Below are 21,127 nucleotides of genomic sequence, written 5' to 3'. Positions count from 1 at the left end.
GCGCCTATGGTTGTGTTGGCGCGAGGTTTCAAACAAGATGGATTTAATGAACGCGTTGGAGTTCCTGAAACTAAAAGAAGTTTCAAAGGGTAACTATGTTTACAGTCGTGACAAGTGTGTGATCACTTAGAAGTTGGTGAGAAGCTACTCTTGTGTGCATTATTTTGCTTTCTGGCTGGCTGGCCGGCCGGCAGCAAGATAACGTTAGCTAGCTAGGCTAGCTATAAACCCACCTGCTGTTTGTTTTGATTAGCACTAATGTTATCTTAGGTATCTCACTTTGTACAAATGCAAATGCAAGTATAAAGTAGAAGGCTTCATAATCTGGGACTTAGCTATAGCTATAAGTTTGCTATCTATGTAGCTAGTGCTAGCAGCTCTTGATTTCCACGTGAATCTACTACTGGCTACATGGAAGTTATCAGCTGATATGTTGAAAGCGGTTGTGTTTATCCACTTTTTAGTTTGGATCGATGCTGTATGGGATTTAGAATTCACCGAGACTGAACCACTGGATGAAACTGTTGAAGATGAGATCACGAGAAAAGGGTCCAAGGTTTTCAGAGCCTTGTACGACCGTCTGCTGCCCTACGCGACCGTCGTTGACGCAGACTCAGACTCACAAGTAAGACTTGTTTTCTGTAGAATGTAAATTTGAGAATGTATTTTGCACTTTTGTCTATGTACCCTTTAGGGCTGGTATACCCCTGGTGTACTGGCTGATCATTTATGTATACACTGAATGTAGTTTAACCTTTTACCCTTGACCTGGTTGGGAACACACCCACATCCCCTATGTGTTTGTACCCCACCCTTACACATGTCTTGTATTGCACCTGAAGATGGCTTCTACGGCCGAAACGTTGTGCTGACAACCATTAAACTCACCTTGAACTTATTTCAGTGTGCGGACAATTTCTTGGGTTTCATATGTTATGTATGATCCAGCACCTGCACTACTATGATGTGCGCGCATTCCTTTAGCATTGGTTTTCTGTACTGAGTCTCAACTGTTTTGCATCTATGCATGCTTTCCTCTCAATCATTGTTTCATCACGAATGTGAATGTGTGACCACGTTGTCATCCTATGCGCCAGGGAGGGATGGTCAATAACTTTGGTAAGACCCACACAGCAACAGTAGTTACTAGGGATATGATGTCAGACACAGCCTGACTGTAAACTCAGTAACAGTTTTTTTTCCACAGGCAGTTAGGCTGATGAATCACTGATGCTCCTACTTTTGCTCTATGCACTTTAATGTCTCTTTGTAATGTCTTAATTTCTTATTGTTGTATTTCGTAGTGTCTATAGTGTCTTAATGTCTTATTTTGTAAACGTCTCCTGTCATATTGCTGTAATGTCTTACTGTCTTATGTCTTAAGTCATGTCTTGATGTCTGAGAGTGCATTTCATTGTATTTTATAAATACACATGACGATAAAAAAAAAAAGCCTTGAGCCTTGAACACCGCGTCCACCCTAACCCTAACCCCCGTTTTATATTGTAGAGCGTGTGGACTGTGTTCGGGGAGAACGGAGTCTCGGCCAGGTCACTGGTTGCGGTGCTGTCATACTTTGTCCTGAGTGGGAAAGCCAAGACGGCCAGCGTGCAGCAGAGGCTCGCCTCTCTGAGAGCCGCTTCCCTCTACGCGCTGCTGCTGGGGATCCCCGGCAGCGTGGCCAACAAGGTCTTCCACCAGGTCCTCTTTGACACGTGCGCGGCCATGACCACTCGCTGTATGCCCCAAAGCTCCGGCAAGAAGCGCAAGAAGGACACGGTGAAGAGCTCTCAGGGCGAGGGCAAGCGCTCCAAACCGCACAGGAAGGAGAACAATGAGGTCTGTTAACGGGAACGTTACACGTTACAATACTTTTAGAATCGTAGAAAAATCCGGCTTAAGGCCACACTTTAGTTTGGAGACGAGGCCATTAGAATGCAACCACAGAATGAAGGTTATCACAATTGTTTGTAGTGTAAATAAGGCTGTAAACGGATAACCTACATGTTTTTGGCCTAAATGTATCACTGATTTTTTCTCCAAGATCTTTAAAACCTGTCAAGATTACCCATAGTGCATTGAAGTGGTGCGGTAGGTAGCCCACTGGTCAGGGCAACTACCACTGACCAAAGAGTTTGGCCGCTTGACAAGTGATTTCCCATCAGGCATTGCCCCACCATTGTCCCCATGAGCCAGGCCCCCGACACTAGCTGATAATCGTAAGTGTCTTTAGATAAAAGCGTCTGCTGAATGATTGAAGTGTAAACGCACTAAGCGGGCGTCTCACCAGATGGAGGATGTCGAGGCTGACGAGGAAGATGAGGAGGAAGAGGAGCTTAATTTCTCCGCCAAGGACCTCCTGGAGATTCGAGACGCCATCGTAGCCCTCGTCAAAGCCCTCCTCAGGCTCCTGCAGACGTTCCCCCTGAAAGACAAGCCGCAGAGTGCAGACAACTGTGCGCAGGTATGTGTCGTATTGTCATTGGTTGACCTCACCGCCCCCCCTGTTCTATCATTGATCTTACTGAACAGGAAACATTTGTGTTTCCTTCAGACCTTCACGGTGCTGACTGGTTTTGAACCAGCCTTGGGGGAACTGTCATTCGGCGGCGGACGGTAAGTATAAACCACGCCTACTTTTCTTTGCCTGGCAGCGCCGGCACAGATCACGCTTGTTTTTAACCTCACAATGTTGTCAACACCATCCTAGGGACGTGGAGGACATGAGGACCATGCCGGAGCTCGCCTACTATGGCCTGTGGCTGCTCTGCTCTCCCAATCACGGGGACGAGAAAGAGGTGAGAGGGAAGTCTGGTGGGAGCCATGTTTTGTTTTAGTCTTACCGGCACTACCGCTAAGGGGGGGGGCGTCATTTCAAAACGCGGAGTCCTGCTTCCTCGTCTGTCGTGCAAACAACGCTCCCTGTTGCTTCCGTAGTCTTTGCGCCGCGTGTTCTACAAGCTGCTCTACGTGATCCTGATGATGAGTAAAGGCGACCGGAGCAAGCCCTCCCTCCTAATGCCCACCCAGGCCGTCCTCACCGCCAGGGACCAGGCCGTCCACTTCCTGTGGTGAGTGACCGCAACCCATGCGTCACGCACATCACTACCAACAAGTGCATATTATCTGGAGGGGTTTCCTGGATGGTAACGATGCCTAGCTCAGGGTTCAGAATGACTTTCGGCGTTCAAGGATCTCTGTTGAATATTCTGCCTGGTCGGGGATTAGGTCTAAACTCTGTTTAGGGAAACTGTCCAAAGTGTGTGAAAACATGCGGCCATATAACTAAAATCTAAACACAACATGCACGCCATATAACTAAAACCTCAACACAACATGCACGCCATATAACTAAAACCTCAACACAACATGGACGCCATATAACTAAAACCTCAACACAACATGCACGCCATATAACTAAAACCTCAACACAACATGCACGCCATATAACTAAAACCTCAACACAACATGCACGCCATATGACTAAAACCTCAACACAACATGCAGCCATATGACTAAAACCTCTACACAACATGCACGCCATATGACTAAACCTCAACACAACATGCAGCCATATGACAAAAATCTAAACACAACATGCACGCCATATGACTAAAACCTCAACACTACATGCACGCCATATGACTAAAACCTCTACACAACATGCACGCCATATGACTAAAACCTCAACACAGGTGTCTTATCTTCGATCGCTGGTCCCTTTTTTTTTTATATCCCAGTCATGTTGTCGACGAGCTGAAGGAGCCGGCGCTGCCCTTCCTCCGGATCCTCCTGCAGCACATATGCTGTCGGGTACGTTCGTTAAAAAATCAATTAAGGTTGAGTAACTGATAACTTTGCGTTATCAAAAATCGCAAGTCTCTCAGAGGTTGTTTTTGGGGTTTTGAGCTGACCGTTCCTGTTGTGCTGTGTTTCCAGATGGTGGAGAAGGCGGACCATCGAACCCACGGGGCGCAGGCCGTGTCCAAGCTGCTCGCCCGGATGCCCTGCGAGGGTTACGCCTCGTTCCTCAAGTGGCTGTTCGACTACTCCAGACACTCCAAGGTAAACTCGCAGGAACCTAACGAGCTACCGACCGGCAGCAAGCAGATCTCGGGCGTATAATCTAGCGCTTGAGGCTTTTAGCTTTGACAGATTTGAAACATTTAAATAGTGCTGTGCTTAACTAAAGAGGGATACCTGATTGAGCTCCTCTGTGGAAAACCCTGTCTTTGTAGACTGCTTTTTGGCTCGGCTACAGCAATCGCTGTTTAATAGGCATTATGATTTAGCGTCAGGTTGACACCAGAGCATTATAAAAAATCGAAAAAAGAGAGATTATAAATTATAAAAAGGTTGTGGCGACACCTGGTTCTAAGCGTGTGCGCGGGGATCCAATCAGCAACACGCGGCATTCTCCTACGGCCTTATGGGTACCCAAACCCACAAACCGTAGCTGTGTTCGGAATCGCTCCCTCGTTCCCTCACTCCCTATTCCCTATATGGGGTTCACCATGTAGTGAACTACCTAGGGAACGGAGAAATGTAGGGTACATGCACTGTTCCCTGGAAATAAAGGTGAATTGTGGGTAATAAATAGTGGACTATATGGGGAATGAAAATTCCGTGGAGAATTCTGACACTACAAACAAAATGGCTGACGCACTATATAGTGAATAGGGAGCGATTCCGAACACAGCCCCTGAATTTACCCCCACAGACAGAATTTTCCCTCAGTGCTCGTTAATAGTAACTTGAGTGCTACGTGAGTTTAACCAGGCATGCTTGAGCTACACTTGAGCGTTGAGTTCGGAGCTTTTAGGCGTGAGTTGACCATCAGCCTGGGCGTTCCACCATCCCTCCCAGATCGCCTACAGGATGTTCGCCCTGGACATCGCCATGGCGCTGCTGGAGCTGCCGGAGAGGGAGGCGGAGGAGTCGCTGAGCCCGGAGCTCCTCCCCTTCCTCAGCCACAAGTTCCTGATCCAGAACATGGTGTTTGGCCGCCGCTCCGACGTCTCGCCCAGCGTCAGGGCGCACGCCCTCGCCTGCCTGGCGCAGTGTGTGGAGACGCACTCGCTCGACGCCACCCGCAGCGTGCAGGAGCTCTTCTCTACCAGTGAGACACACACATATACACACACACACACACACACAAATATATATATATATATACACACACACACATACAGACATATATACATACATACACACACACACACACACACATATACATATATACATACACACACACACACACACACACACATACATGCACACACATATACATACATGCATACACACACACATACATACACACACACACATATACATACACACATATACACACTTACACACACACACACACACACACACACACACATATATATATATATGCATGCATACATACATACATACAGGATGTACATGCAGACACATGCATTTATATACATACATGCAAACACTTTTATGTAGTGATTGCAAAGCTAATTGTTTTGTAAATGTCTTTAATTCAGCGAGTGCACAGACTGTCTTAGAGACTGATGGTTCCACTGGTAAGTATATAAACAAAAAAATCTTTCTTTTTTTTCACTTGAGCACCTAAACAAAACACCTGAATTTCCCCCCTTAGGGATTATTAAAGTCTTATCTTAACTTCAAAACACATTTCTTAACCAGGGGTGTATGAATATTTTCAGAAATGTATCTCAAATGCTCAATATGCCTACCATGGACCCTACTGCCTTGACATTTAGAATGCTTCTTGCTTATATTTTAGGTACTAGTGCACACCAGACACAAAAGACCTACAGGACTCTGCAGTTCAAGACCATTGAGATCACCAACGACAACATCAGTTATGAGTGTAAGTCTTAACCTTTTCTTAGAATTCTGTTTTTATTTTTTACATTTAAAAAAATATCATGACAAACACTTTTTTCCTCATACATTTTCACCAGCAAAAGAAACCATGACTCTTATCAAGCATCGTGTCTGTGACCCAAAGACCAACGTGAGGAAGTCGGCCCTGCAGGTACGTTTAAAAACACCTTCGACTGAGCCGTTCTTACGTCTACATTATTTGACGTTTGGTATGAGAGCTGTATTTAGGTAACTTGATTTCAGGAACTCTTGTATCAGGTGATTGAAATAATGCAAGTGGCATGAAGTAGATGGTTCCGTATTCCCCCATGGTGGTGATTGAGAGCGTTCTGGTGTTGTAGGAACAGGGTTCCCCATGGTGGTGTACTGATGGTGATTGAGAGCGTTCTGGTGTTGTAGGAACCGGGTTCCCCATGGTGGTGTACTGATGGTGATTGAGAGCGTTCTGGTGTTGTAGGAACCGGGTTCCCCATGGTGGTGTACTGATGGTGATTGAGAGCGCTCTGGTGTTGTAGGAACCGGGTTCCCCATGGTGGTGTACTGATGGTGATTGAGAGCGTTCTGGTGTTGTAGGAACCGGGTTCCCCATGGTGGTGTAGCGTTCTGGTGTTGTAGGAACAGGGTTCCCCATGGTGGTGTAGCGTTCTGGTGTTGTAGGAACCTGGTTCCCCATGGTGGTGTAGCGTTCTGGTGTTGTAGGAACCGGGTTCCCCATGGTGGTGTAGCGTTCTGGTGTTGTAGGAACCGGGTTCCCCATGGTGCTGTAGCGTTCTTGTGTTGTAGGAACCGGGTTCCCCATGGTGGTGTAGCGTTCTGGTGTTGTAGGAACCTGGTTCCCCATGGTGGTGTAGCGTTCTGGTGTTGTAGGAACCGGGTTCCCCATGGTTGTGTAGCGTTCTGGTGTTGTAGGAACCGGGTTCCCCATGGTGGTGTAGCGTTCTGGTGTTGTAGGAACCTGGTTCCCCATGATGGTGTAGCGTTCTGGTGTTGTAGGAACCTGGTTCCCCATGGTGGTGTAGCGTTCTGGTGTTGTAGGAACCGGGTTCCCCATGGTGGTGTAGCGTTCTGGTGTTGTAGGAACCGGGTTCCCCATGGTGGTGTAGCGTTCTGGTGTTGTAGGAACCGGGTTCCCCATGGTGGTGTAGCGTTGTGGTGTTGTAGGAACAGGGTTCCCCATGGTGGTGTAGCGTTCTGGTGTTGTAGGAACCTGGTTCCCCATGGTGCTGTAGCGTTCTGGTGTTGTAGGAACCGGGTTCCCCATGGTGGTGTAGCGTTCTGGTGTTGTAGGAACAGGGTTCCCCATGGTGGTGTAGCGTTCTGGTGTTGTAGGAACCGGGTTCCCCATGGTGCTGTAGCGTTCTGGTGTTGTAGGAACAGGGTTCCCCATGGTGGTGTAGCGTTCTGGTGTTGTAGGAACCTGGTTCCCCATGGTGGTGTAGCGTTCTGGTGTTGTAGGAACAGGGTTCCCCATGGTGCTGTAGCGTTCTGGTGTTGTAGGAACCGGGTTCCCCATGGTGGTGTAGCGTTCTGGTGTTGTAGGAACCGGGTTCCCCATGGTGCTGTAGCGTTCGGGTGTTGTAGGAACACGGTTCTGCAGCTCTGTCTCTGTCTCTCTCCAGGCCATGATGAGTCTGCTCAAGCACAACGTGATTCTGCTGAGTCAGGAGAACCTGCTGGTTCTGTCGGAGCGCTGTCGGGACCCCGCCCTGTCCGTCAAGAAGAAGGCGCTGCAGTGCCTGGTGGACCTGCTCAACGTGAGTTAGGGCTGGTTATATATATATATATATATATATATATATATATATATATATCCATACCGCAATGACACTAAGATGTCGTCTTAGATTTTGGATATCGTGGATATAATAATATGGCATAAGTGTTTTTTCCTGGTTTTACAGGCTGCATTACAGTAAAGTGATGTCATTTTAGATTTATTTTTCATTGTATTATTAATTAAAGAAACAGTCACCAAGATCATCTGATCTGAGGCTCAAAAAACACAATATTTTCACTCAAATTAGTGGAAAGAAAATGTGTTTGCATGCACTCCCATTAGAAGGGCTACTAAAATGTGATTCCTCTTCATATTATCGTGATACCATATAGATATCATCCAGACAGTGGAAAATATTGTGTTATGAGTTTGAGCTTATATGGTCCACCCCTACCGTGAGTGCCCCGCCCCGGGCCTGGTCCAGTTTCTACTCCTACACCCTCTCCATGGTGTAGTGAAGTAGAAATAGAAGTACACACTACTCTCCTTGAATGAATGACTGTAACCCCGCCTCTCCCCCCCAGGCCCAGCCCGACAGCGCCGTGGTCCAGAGGGCCTGGCTGAGGGGCGTGGTGCCGGCCGTCATCGACCCGGAGAGCTCGGTCCAGGAGAAGGCCCTGGAGTGCCTGGAGCAGGTGGTCCTCAGCCAGGTGAAGAGCCACTCGTCCTACAGGGACACGGCGCAGAAACTGGCCTGGGATCTGCTGGGACTGCTCTGTGACGAGTGCCAGGACCTCAGGTACCCAGGGCTAGAGGGTCAGGGGACGATGTCACAGATCTGGAGAGATGGACTCGTATTGAACGTGTTGTCTGCATAACGAACCGTTACGAATACAAAATTAGCGTAGAGCACAGGATCTATTAGACCACAGGATCTATACGTTGATATTTACAGTACAAGGGCTGCTGGGATAATGGGAAGTCGGGGTGCAGCTACCTAACACAGTCCATGACTCTGACGTCTCTCTTTCTCTCTCGCTCTCTCCCTCTCTCCCTCCCTCTCTCTCTCTCTCTCGCGCGCTCTCTCTCTCCCTCTCCCCCTGCCTCTTTCCCTCTCTCTCCCCCTGCCTCTCTCCCTCTCTCTCTCCCCCTGCTTCTCTCTCTCTCTCCCTCTCTCTCTCCCGCTCTCCCTCCCTCTCTCTCTGTCTGTCTCTCTCTCTCTCTCTCTCTCTCCCTCTCTCTCTCGCCCCTAGCCGTTACTTCAGCAAGGCCTTCTCGGTGTGGTCCAAGCAGAACAAGTTCACGCCCACCTTCATCAAGAACCTCATCTCGCACACGGAGGCGGAGCACGCCGCGGGGGCGTGGCTACTGCTCTCCAGGGTGGCCGGCTGTTCCCCTAAACTCGACTACGGCAAGATCCTGGACGCCTGGGACGAGATGGTCAGGTCGGTGCGGAATCGTCCGTCTATACCGGTCAGAATCGTACGCACGAGTCCCTTGGCGGTCGCCGTACGACTGAATCTATTTAAAATGATCCCCGCAGGTCGAAGAACATGACCGTGACCACATCCTGCCACATCCTGTGCGTGATCGGCGACATCGCCGAACATCTGAACGACGACACCAAGAGCAGGATAGTTGGTGAGTGAAGGCGGGGCCTCAAGTCTGATGACATCATCGGACCAGACAGCAGGTCTGTCTCTTCACCCCCCCCCAGCTGTCTGTGTGTAGAGGGACATTCACAGGACTGTAGGACAGGTGGACATTCACAGGACTGTAGGATAGAGGGACATTCACAGGAGTTGACGGTAGGGCTGGATATCGAGTCGAATTTCAATAATCTATTAGATTCCAATTCACAAGGCTCAGAATCGATTATCTCGATTCGATTCAATATCGATTCGGTTAGTGTTACTAAAACCTGTTTTTTTTAGCTGTAACCTTAATTACATGACTGAATGAATTAATGATCTATTCATTCCTTCATTTATTCATTCATTCATTAAATAAAAGATCGATTTTGGGATTCATGAATCGATTCTGAATCATTTGATTAAGAATCAATGAATCGATTTTTTAAACCCAGCCCTAGTTGTCGGTCGCTCGCCTGTCCCCTGGATGAGTCGACGAGGTAACGCGACACCGTTGACACGCAGATGCCCTGAGGTGTGTACGCTCCTCTCTCGTCTCTGACACCAGATGACATCATGACCTGGCTGAAGAGCCTGGAGCTGCCCCTGGAGGTGATCAGCGCCGGCGTGGAGACCCTGTGCCGACTGGGCCGCGCCGAGGCAGTCAAAGACACGCAGGTACCGTCAGATCACACGCTATCCCAGCTGGAGCTTCTCCCTGGAAACCGATGGGTGCTTTTCTGTGTTTCTTGAACGATGGTTTAGAAGCCCACGTAGTCAATATTTCTTTATTTGTCACATGTAATGTACGGTGTACAGTCACAGTGAAATGTTGCTGCCGCCTCCAAGATTATGCTTCATACTGAAACTCTAATACTCAATTTCAAATTACAATTTTACAAGTTACACATTTACAAATTGCGAAAATCGCAAAGTTGACCAATTAACGAAAATTACAAAGTTTACAAATTAACAAAAATTACAAAGTTTACAAATGAACAGTAATCACACAATCAGTATCCTTTCTATTGGGTATAAGATGGATTATGTACGCGCTGTAGGATATGAATAAATTATAATAAATAAGGGGGTGGGGGGAGGTAGTCGCTAACATTGCTCTCAACTAAGTGAAAGTCGTCTCTGCAGAAGTTCCTGGACCAACGCTGCGGGGAGCTGGTGTCCGTCTGCGAGGCCTACCTCTCCCACGTCATCCTGAACGAACACGGCGCTCAGAACCTCAACGAGGATCTGGTGGTAAGAAACGACGACGAAAAACACTCTTCAACTCGACGATGGGCTGTAGGAGGATATTCCGCAACAGAGTTGAGCCTTTTGGTGTCAGAATGTTAAGGATGTTCTTCCGAAATCAGAATCAGACATGTTTATTGGTGTGTAGTTTGACAGCATACTAGGGAGTTGTTTTCGGTCAATGGTTCATAACATGGAGACATTGGACAGGGAGCAGGGATGAGGCGGAGCAGTGCAAATGGGCAGAACAAAATAAATTGCTAAATAAAACTAGTGTGGTTAGTGTATATACAGTGAATGTGCAAAGTTGACTTTGTGTGTGATGTTTACAGGGGTGAAAATTAACTTTTTGGCTCACGGTGAGTCACCTGCCAAGGGGACTGTAGATGAAAAAATCTACCGGCAGTAGTGTATATATTTTTTCAGATAGCCTTCCGAAATCTAGTCTTCAATTGGAAATTTTACCCGCATTTGGCCAGTGGCAGGTGTTAATTTTCAGCCGTGTGTGTGTGTGTGTGTGTGTGTGCGTCTGTGCGTCTGTGCGTCTGTGTGTCTGTGTGTGTGTCTGTGTGTGTGTGTGTGTGTGTGTACATGTGTACATGAACGATGGTGTTGGATCTGATGTGTTGGCGCTCCCTGCAGGTGAAGCACCTGTACACTCTGGGCGTGGCGTCGCTGCACTGTCCAGCCAGGGTGGGCAAACGCACTGTCCTCCTGCTCCAGTCCATCCTCACCTCCAGCGTGGCGCCGCCGCCCGGTAGGGACGCCTCAGAGGGTCAGACACACACAACCGGCCAATAGGGACGCCTCAGATGGTCAGACACACAACCGGCCAATAGGGACGCATCAGAGGGTCAGACATACACAACCAGCCAATAGGGACGCGTCAGAGGGTCAGACATACACAACCGGCCAATAGGGACGCGTCAGAGGGTCAGACACACACAACCGGCCAATAGGGACCCATCAGTACTGCTCTGAGGTCTTCTGTGTACGTGACACGTTCTATGACAGAGGGTCAAACATGCATAAAAATAAGTTAGTAAAGTATAATTTACCCTTACTTTACGATAATGTAAAGTAGGGGATTGAATTTGTTTACTACTACTACCAATTCAAACACCTGATTCATGTTGAGTAATGGTGGAGTTGCCGTATGGGCCGTGACCATGTTTAATTGAGTTTGTTATAAGCTGGTCTGGAACAGAGGCCTGTACCTGTGAGTTGACCCACTTCCTGGTTGTGTGAGTTGACCCACTTCCTGGTTGTGTGAGTTGACCTCCTTCCTGGTTGTGCGAGTTGACCTCCTTCCTGGTTGTGCGAGTTGACCTCCTTCCTGGTTGTGCGAGTTGACCTCCTTCCTGGTTGTGTGAGTTGACCTCCTTCCTGGTTGTGTGAGTTGACCTACTTCCTGGTTGTGTGTTTCAGAGGACGGGTCCGAGGAGCTGCCTGCCTCCCAGTCGCTGTCCCAGTTCAAGACCAACTCCATGCCCAGCAGCGTCAGGGCCCATGCCGTCACCACCCTGGGTACGCTCGCTCACCTACGCGCACGCTCACCTACGCGCACGCTCACCTACGCGCACGGCCGCCCACAAGGCTCTGCTCACCTGACGGGGGGGTAGGGAGGGAGAGGATTTGGGAGAGACGGTTCATCAGGGTTCCCACAGTCATGGAAGCACCTAGAAAAGTCATGGGATTTTTCATTTCTCTTTTTAACAGCCCTGGAAATGTCCTGAATCCCACAAGCATCCCTCCAGGGAAGCTGTGTATATAAATGTATATTAATAATATAAATGTGTATTAATACCCCGGACTGCCCCTCCCTCCAGGGAAGCTGTGTATATAAATGTTTATTAATAATATAAATGTGTATTAATACCCCGGACTGCCCCTCCCTCCAGGGAAGCTGTGTATATAAATGTATATTAATAATATAAATGTGTATTAATACCCCGGACTGCCCCTCCCTCCAGGGAAGCTGTGTATATAAATGTATATTAATAATATAAATGTGTATTAATACCCCGGACTGCCCCTCCCTCCAGGGAAGCTGTGTATATAAATGTATATTAATAATATAAATGTGTATTAATACCCCGGACTGCCCCTCCCTCCAGGGAAGCTGTGTATATAAATGTATATTAATAATATAAATGTATATTAATACCCCAGACTGTCCCTCCCTCCAGGGAAACTGTATATAAATGTATATTAATAATATAAATGTGTATTAATACCCCAGACTGCCCCTCCCTCCAGGGAAGCTGTGTATATAAATGTATATTAATAATATAAATGTATATTAATACCCCGGACTGCCCCTCCCTCCAGGGAAGCTGTGTATATAAATGTATATTAATAATATAAATGTATATTAATACCCCAGACTGTCCCTCTCTCCAGGAAACTGTGTATATAAATGTTTATTAATAATATAAATGTGTATTAATACCCCAGACTGTCCCTACCTCCAGGGAAGCTGTGTATATAAATGTGTATTAATAATATAAATGTGTATTAATACCCCGGACTGCCCCTCCCTCCAGGGAAGCTGTGTATATAAATGTGTATTAATAATATAAATGTATATTAATACCCCGGACTGCCCCTCCCTCCAGGGAAGCTGTGTATATAAATGTGTATTAATAATATAAATGTATATTAATACCCCGGACTGCCCCTCCCTCCAGGGAAGCTGTGTATATAAATGTGTATTAATAATATAAATGTATATTAATAATATAAATGTGTATTAATAATATAAATGTATATTAATAATATAAATGTGTATTAATAATATAAATGTATATTGATAATATAAATGTGTATTAATACCCCGGACTGCCCCTCCCTCCAGGGAAGCTGTGTATATAAATGTGTATTAATAATATAAATGTATATTAATAATATAAATGTATTAATAATATAAATGTATATTGATAATGTAAATGTGTATTAATACCCCGGACTGCCCCTCCCTCCAGGGAAGCTGTGCCTGCAGCATGAGGACCTGACCCTGCGGTATCTGCCGGCGTTCGCCCGCGAGCTGGAGCAGAGCAGTGAGCTGGCGGTGCGCAGCAACGTGGTGGTGGTGATGTGTGACCTGTGCGTGCGCTACACCAACATGGTGGACCGTTACATCCCCAACATCTCTGCCTGTCTCCGGGACAACGAGGCGCTCATCAGGGAGCAGACGCTCACCATGCTGACCAACCTGCTGCAGGTACACACACACACGTATACGCACACACACACACACGAACGCACACACACACACACACACACACATGTACATACACGCATGCATGCATGCATGCACGCATGCATACATACATACATGCATACATGCATGCATGTGTATATGTATGTATGTGTGTGTGTATATATATACATACATGCATGCATGCATGCATGCATACATGCGGATGCATGTGTATATGTATGTATGTGTTTGTATATGTGTATAACCCTATATATATATACACACATACACACACAAATATATATACATATACATATATATATATATATATATATATATACACACAGTATATATATATATAAGAGTGGTGATGTATGGACACAGCCCATATGCCTGTTGGTGACTGATCAAATATGAATACACATGAATATAAATATTGAACTGTGTAATATTTGTCCTAGTTAGGTGGGTTACCTGTAGCTAACCTCATACTGTAACCCAGATAAACTCAACCCTGAGGCACCTGTGACTCCTGTATCTCCTGTACCTGGATCTCCTGTAAGCAGGTGTTTGTCTTCTAGGAGGACTTTGTGAAGTGGAAGGGCTCGCTGTTCTTCCGGTTCGTTGCGGTGCTGGTGGATCCTGACCCGGCCATCTCCAGGTAAACCACCCACCCGGTCCCTCACTAGCCATGTTTCCATCCACACGTTTTATGCGAATTAAGTTATATCGAATTAAAAATGCCTTATGGAAACGGTAAAATTCGATTAAAAGTCATGAAAATCGACAAAAAGTTTGTGCCGTCGATCTCGTCGGATTTTCTCTCGTTCGATAAAAGGCTTTTTGCGATAAATGCTGAAAATTATAAAAAGCTCTTCGATGGAAACGCACGTTCATCGGCTTTATTCGCATTCATATTTTTAGCGATCTTCACATAATCCGATTGACAAGTGCATAGAAACATGGCTACTGTCTCTGTCCCGAGCAAAGTACTATCATACTGATGTCCTATTTCCATCCCAGCCTCTGTGAGTACTGCCTGGTCCATCTGCTGCTGAAGAAGAACAACACGATGTTCTCCCAGCATTTCATCGAGTGCATCTTCCACTTCAACTCCTACGAGAAGCACAAGACGTACAACCAATTCCCTCAGACCGCCAGGTAGCGCTCTCATTGCAGGCCGAACGCTATTGGCTGGTTTTCCGTGGAATCAGTTTGAACCTGTAAATAAATGCAGTTAGTAGCCTACAGTTAGTAACACACTCCAGATAATGCTTCTCTGCCGTCGTTAATTTTCCGACATGTGTTTTGAAAACGTGGTTTGTTTCCAGCGAGAAAGTCCGGTTCTCTCTCAAGGGGGCCCAGAACAAAGAGAGGAGGTTCAGGATCTACAAGTTCCTGCTGGAGCATTTCACCGACGCCGAGCGCTTCAACATAACCACCAGGATCAGCCAGACCGTCCTGAGTAAGAGCAGCTCATATAATATCCTATCATCCTGTAGTCTAACGTGGGGCGGCACGTAGCTCAGGAGGTAGAGCGGACGGCTGGCGATCGCACGGTCCCCGGTTCGATCCCAGCTTCCGGAGTGTGCCGAAGTGTCCTTGAGCAAGACAACGAACCTCAAAATCACTCATGCGGCACGGTGGCGCAGTACCCAGTACTGTCGCCTCACAGCAAGAAGAAGGTCTCCGGGCCTTTCTGTGTGGAGTTTGCATTTTCTCCCCATTTTCGCTAGGGTTTCCCTCATAAAGAGGTGTGTGCGTGCGTGTGTGCGCGTGTGTGCGCGTGTGTGTGTGCGCGCGTGTGTGCGCGTGCATGTGTGTGTTTGTTTCACCACCTACACCGTGTGATGTGCCGCCTCTCACCGTGTGATAAATAAAGATGTTTGTTGTCGCACCCCGAAGGTGCCAGTCCTCCTAAGTTTGCGAGCGTCCCCCAACTTTGACCCCCATCACTTTGACCCCCATCACTTTGACCCCCATCACCTCACCTGTTCCCTTCAACCACGTCGTTTCCCCTTCCTGACCGTTCGTCCGTTCCTCCTCAGCGTGCTTCGCGGACGGTGACCTGCCGCTGGACGCGGACGGGGCGGAGGTGCTGGCCGAGGCCCTGGGCGTCCTCAGCCTGAAGGACATCAAGCTGCGCGCCATGTCCCCCTCAGGACCCGAGGCTGAGGACCAGGAGGACGAGCAGGTGGCCATGGCCAAGGCCGTCATCCAGGTGGCCCAGAAGAAGGTGGTCTCCCAGGTGAGGAGGTGATACCGAGTCCTGACTGATTTGTTCTAGTCAGTTTTGCGCTTGGATTTTTGATGGTTTCATTTGGTTAATGGTGGGTGGGGTTCAGTGTTTGGCAAAAAAAAATAATGGAATCATTGGACAATGATCTGGTTCATTTTATTATTTACCTGAAATTAAATTTACTCCGTAGTCCAACTTCTTAAGACACTTTTTCCCCAAGGAGGATTTATGAAATTATGAAATGAAGCTATAGCACCACTAGAGGGCACCATCCTCAATGGACCGATCCATCTGTCCTCAGGTCCAGAAGAAGGTGTTCATCGAGAACATGATCCCCGTCATCATCGCCCTGAAGACCCTGCTGGAACAGAAGCGCTCGCCGGTCCTGAAGGACCTCATGATCTACCTCCAGGTGTGAGACAGGGTTTTCCTCTACACCATGGTCTCACTATCAAGTTCACTATCCACACCATGGTCTCTCACTATCAAGTTCACTATCCACACCATGGTCTCACTATCAAGTTCACTATCCACACCATGGTCTCTCACTATCCAGCTCACTATCCACACCATGGTCTCTCACTATCCAGCTCACTATCCACACCATGGTCTATCACTATCAAGCTCACTATCCACACCATGGTCTCTCACTATCAAGTTCACTATACACACCATGGTCTCTCACTATCCAGCTCACTATCCACACCATGGTCTATCACTATCAAGCTCACTATCCACACCTGGTCTCTCACTATCAAGTTCACTATCCACACCATGGTCTCTCACTATCAAGTTCACTATCCACACCATGGTCTCTCACTATCAAGTTCACTATCCACACCATGGTCTCTCACTATCAAGTTCACTATACACACACTATGATATTTCACTATCAAGTTCACTATCCACACCATGGTCTCTCACTATCAAGTTCACTATCCACACCATGGTCTCTCACTATCAAGCTCACTATCCACACCATGGTCTCTCACTATCAAGCTCACTATCCACACCATGGTCTCTCACTATCAAGTTCACTATCCACACCATGGTCTCTCACTATCAAGCTCACTATCCACACCATGGTCTTTCACTATCAAGTTCACTATCCACACCATGGTCTCTCACTATCAAGTTCACTATCCACACCATGGTCTCTCACTATCAAGTTCACTATCCACACCATGGTCTCTCACTATCAAGTTCACTATCCACACCATGGTCTCTCACTATCAAGTTCACTATCCACACCATGGTCTCTCATTATCAAGTTCACTATCCACACCATGGTCTCTCATTATCAAGTTCACTATCCACACCATGGTCTCTCACTATCAAGTTCACTATCCACACCATGGTCTCAAACTATCAAGTTCACCATCCCATTTCTATGAAGCTAGGTCCTGAGATGTGTTTTTCCATTTGTTAAATAGAGTCCCCTTCACTCCAAATCGACCTTCCGATTTGACCCCTGACCCTCCTTAATAAGACCCTAATAAGCTTCTGAAGTGACCACCCTGGCGTCCCCCTCCCCCCCGTAGGTGACCATGCAGGACTACCGCAGCGAGGTCAAGGAGTTCTTTGCGGTGGACGAGCAGCTGGCCGCAGAGCTGGAATACAACCTGAAGATGTTCGAGAAGGAGAAGGAGATGGAGAACAAGATGGCCGACTGCAGCCTGGCCAGGGACGCACCGGCTGGTGCCACTGTGGTGAGCCTCCTGGTTTCATTGCTTGATGAAGTGTTCGATAGGTCCTCACTGGGTGGGTGAATGACTCTTTCCCTATTTACATTACATTAGTCATTTAGCTGACGCTTTTGTCCAAAGCTACTTAAAATAATTGAATTTAACGTAGGAAAAGCCAGTGTCCTACTACTTGCCAGAACTCACAAGTGCATCTCCTTTCTTAAACAAGTGACCAAAAGCATAATCTAGTGCTGAAGGCAAAGTGCAAGAGTAGCAAACTAAAAATACAATAGGTGCTTAAGAGGGAGGATCGTGGTAGTACTTCTTGAAGGCCGTCCTAACGCCAGTGGGCAGTTCGTTCCACCACTGCGGGGCCAGGACAGAGAGTAACCGTGACCGTGTCGATCAACCGCAGGGGCCTCAGTGACGGGGCAGCCAGTCGCCCCGAGGTAGCAGAGTGTAGTGGTCAGGAGGTGGTGTAGTGCTTGACCATGGCCTGGAGGTATGTTGATGTTGTTGACAATTAGCTGTGGCTTGTGGTCATTTTACTTTTTATGCTACATCCTATATAAACGCTTGCCGCTGTGCAGACTGCTATCCCCTGTCTGTCGCCCTCCCTCTCACCTCTCTTTGTCCAATCCACAAGGGTTCGGTCCAGGCCACCCCTGCCCCGACAGCCAATCGGCTCCTCCAAACCGGCTTTGCCACGCCCCAGCCCCTTCGGCCCGCCAGCGGAGTCCTGAACTCCCTAAGAAGGGTTCAGTCAGACAGGTAAGGGCTCCATATATCATTCAGTCAGACAGGTCATTCATTCAGTCAGACAGGTAAGGGCTCCATATCATTCAGTCAGACAGACGGGTAAGGGCTCCATGTATCAGTCAGACAGACAGGTAAGGGCTCCATGTATCAGTCAGACAGACAGGTAAGGGCTCCATATCATTCAGTCAGACAGGTAAGGGCTCCATGTATCAGTCAGACAGACAGGTCATTCATTCAGTCAGACAGGTAAGGGCTCCATGTATCAGTCAGACAGACAGGTCATTCAGTCAAACAGACAGGTAAGGGCTCCATATATCATTCAGTCAGACAGGTCATTCAGTCAGACAGGTCATTCAGTCAGACAGGTCATTCAGTCAGACAGGTCATTCAGACAGACAGGTAAGGGCTCCACATGCCATTCATGCATAATCTCCATAGTAAACACTTTGATTCTGTGTGCTTGTTTGGTTTGTATTTTTTGGGGATGGGATGGATGGGGATATATATATATATATATATCATATATATTATTGATCCCCCTAGGGGGAAATTTGGTCATGATCTCCATTTGCCTATTTTTATAGTGAACTGCTTTTGTCTTTGTAAAACAAATTTGTTTGCAAATTATGTTTTTCATACACATGCAAAATCAATCTCCAATCTGCACTGTAGTTCATGCCAGTTTCAATTAGAGCTAAATAGATGCTTTCTAATGCAAGCAGATTCTGGCCTGGTATTACAGAATAAGGTGTAATAGAGACTCTATCCTGTGTCTGACTGTGTATCAAATCAAATCAAACTTTATTTGTATAGCGCATTTCATACACAGAAGCAACACAATGTGCTTTACAGAGAGCAATGGGAGGGTGGGCATAGGTCCCACCCCTACATATTCCAGAGGGAAGCAAAAACACAGTTTCACCCGGGGGCCAGACAAAAGTAATGTGTAACGTGTTTGTTTGAAACCAGGCGTCCATCGCTGTCCACTAGTGGCCCACACAAAAGCTTCACACCCCTGAATGGATCAGGTACTGCGTTCTCGGTCAACACACACACACACACACACGCATACATACATACATACACTAACCGATCAGGTAACTTAATGAAGTTCTATTTCTCTTATCACAGCGCCCCCTAAAGAAAAAGTGTGTTACAGAGCTATAAGCACTCCACATGGTAAGTTGAACACATCCGCCAGAATCACTACTAGTTACTATTTCTACATGCTGGCAGCTTGAGTCCTTGTTCTCAATGTAGATACCTCAGCACGCATGCAGGTAACGTGGCATCAGCAGTAGAAATGTGGGCTGTTTTCCTGCTCAACCCTCAACTCATAGAAATGAGGAATGTATCTCCCAGGTCCTGGTATCTCCTTGCCTTCCGTACATGTTCTAGTGATATTCATGTATCCGTTTATGTCTGCTTCCTTTCATGGGACATGTGTGATCTGGTACTGCTCTCTTTTATTTTTAATTTTTTTATATATATATGTTTTTAAAAGATATATATTTTTGAGAGAGAGAGAGAGAGAGAGAGAGAGAGAGAGAGAGAGAGAGAGAGAGAGAGAGAGAGAAGAGAGAGAGAGAGAGAGAGAGAGAGAGAGAGAGAAAGAGAGAGAGAGAGAGAGAGAGCGAGAGAGAGAGAGAGAGAGAGAGAGAGAGAGAGAGAGAGAGAGAGAGAGAGAGAGAGAGAGAGAGAGAGAGAGAGAGAGAGAGAGAGAGAGAGAGACCTTTATGGTACGCGCCCCGATCACCCCGGTGCTGCTCTGAATCTCTCACCATTCAATACACCCACCCTTTCTACTGTCATTGCAATTCCCTCTGAAGAAGAGCCTATTAGGGAGGAATCAATTTATAAGAGATTTATAACATAATGAGCTGTTTTTATCCCCAATGGGTCTTGACAGAATGACCCTTGAGCATCGTTCCCTTATGTTTTTCAAGAGCTGGTCAGTTATTTACCTCATGTCTTTGTTTTGCCGTCCAGGTAACATCAAAGACTTGACCTTCGGGGAAGGTCTCAGCGCCATCTTCAGCGACCGGAAATCAGGTATGGCGTGCAAACTTGACCACCTTCTCTCTTTTTTATACATTTATGATTGATTTATCGATGCAGAAGGATCCCCACTAGCTGCCACTGTGAGTAGTCTCGCGTAGCCAGACCCGTCGCCGCACCTTGTCTGGCTGCGCTCATACCATTTGGGGATAGGGCCGAAAAACGCTGTGTTCCTTTAAACCAATCACAGTCGTCTTCGGCGGTTGCTAGGTTATTGCAGCCCCGCGCCGGGTTGTTGGATTGGCTGACCAAATGAGTCAGGCGCCACTGATTGGGCGGTAATAAACTAATGACGAGGTTTATCCCCCAATCCCTACATCCGTTGAGTCAGACTACCGCAGTAGTCACTTTTCAGGGGCCCTTCTCACGTTGAATTCTAATCCACTCACAAGTGGACGTGCGTTTCATTCATTGGTCCTCAGGTTCATCAGATGGAGATGATGGCGGAGTACTTCACCTGATATCCCCTGACCACCAGTGAGTGTCTGTTTTTACTGTCTGTTCACTGTGCATAAGCTGCTCATTCACTCCCACAGCAGGGATACATTCCTTTTCAATTCAGTCAGTTCAGGAAGTAGGTTGAATATTCTGAATTGATTAAATCATAACAGAATTGACACCAGTCCTGCATTGCGTTGCTTTCTTTTGTCTGTTGTTCTTCTGGTAAATTTAGTGGTGCTAAATGCCATTGATATTAATGATCAA

General features: G+C 47.0%; 1 protein-coding gene across 1 annotated transcript; it reads left to right on the top strand.

Annotated features, from left to right (window-relative positions):
• Positions 1 to 37: 37 nt before the first annotated feature.
• Positions 38 to 18,380, top strand: ncapd3 (non-SMC condensin II complex, subunit D3; the record flags this gene model as incomplete). The annotated part of the gene is made up of 29 exons (XM_084437026.1): positions 38 to 89; positions 465 to 625; positions 1,510 to 1,839; positions 2,291 to 2,464; positions 2,555 to 2,616; positions 2,711 to 2,798; positions 2,938 to 3,071; positions 3,741 to 3,813; positions 3,940 to 4,065; positions 4,867 to 5,119; positions 5,517 to 5,555; positions 5,780 to 5,866; positions 5,961 to 6,034; positions 7,503 to 7,637; positions 8,185 to 8,399; positions 8,854 to 9,045; positions 9,144 to 9,241; positions 9,800 to 9,909; positions 10,378 to 10,485; positions 11,122 to 11,236; positions 11,908 to 12,006; positions 13,464 to 13,702; positions 14,263 to 14,342; positions 14,705 to 14,842; positions 15,013 to 15,146; positions 15,730 to 15,929; positions 16,222 to 16,332; positions 17,462 to 17,629; positions 18,252 to 18,380. 29 exons carry the CDS (start codon positions 38 to 40, stop codon positions 18,378 to 18,380), a joined length of 3,924 nt encoding a protein of 1,307 aa, XP_084293152.1.
• Between the last annotated feature and the right edge of the window lie 2,747 nt (positions 18,381 to 21,127).

Source organism: Borostomias antarcticus (genome assembly GCF_949987555.1).
Source record: "Borostomias antarcticus genome assembly, chromosome: 1".
Classification (NCBI taxonomy): Eukaryota; Metazoa; Chordata; class Actinopteri; order Stomiiformes; family Stomiidae; genus Borostomias; species Borostomias antarcticus.
The sequence above is the reverse complement of the archived record's forward strand: the minus strand, read 5'-3'. Positions and strand labels throughout refer to the sequence as shown.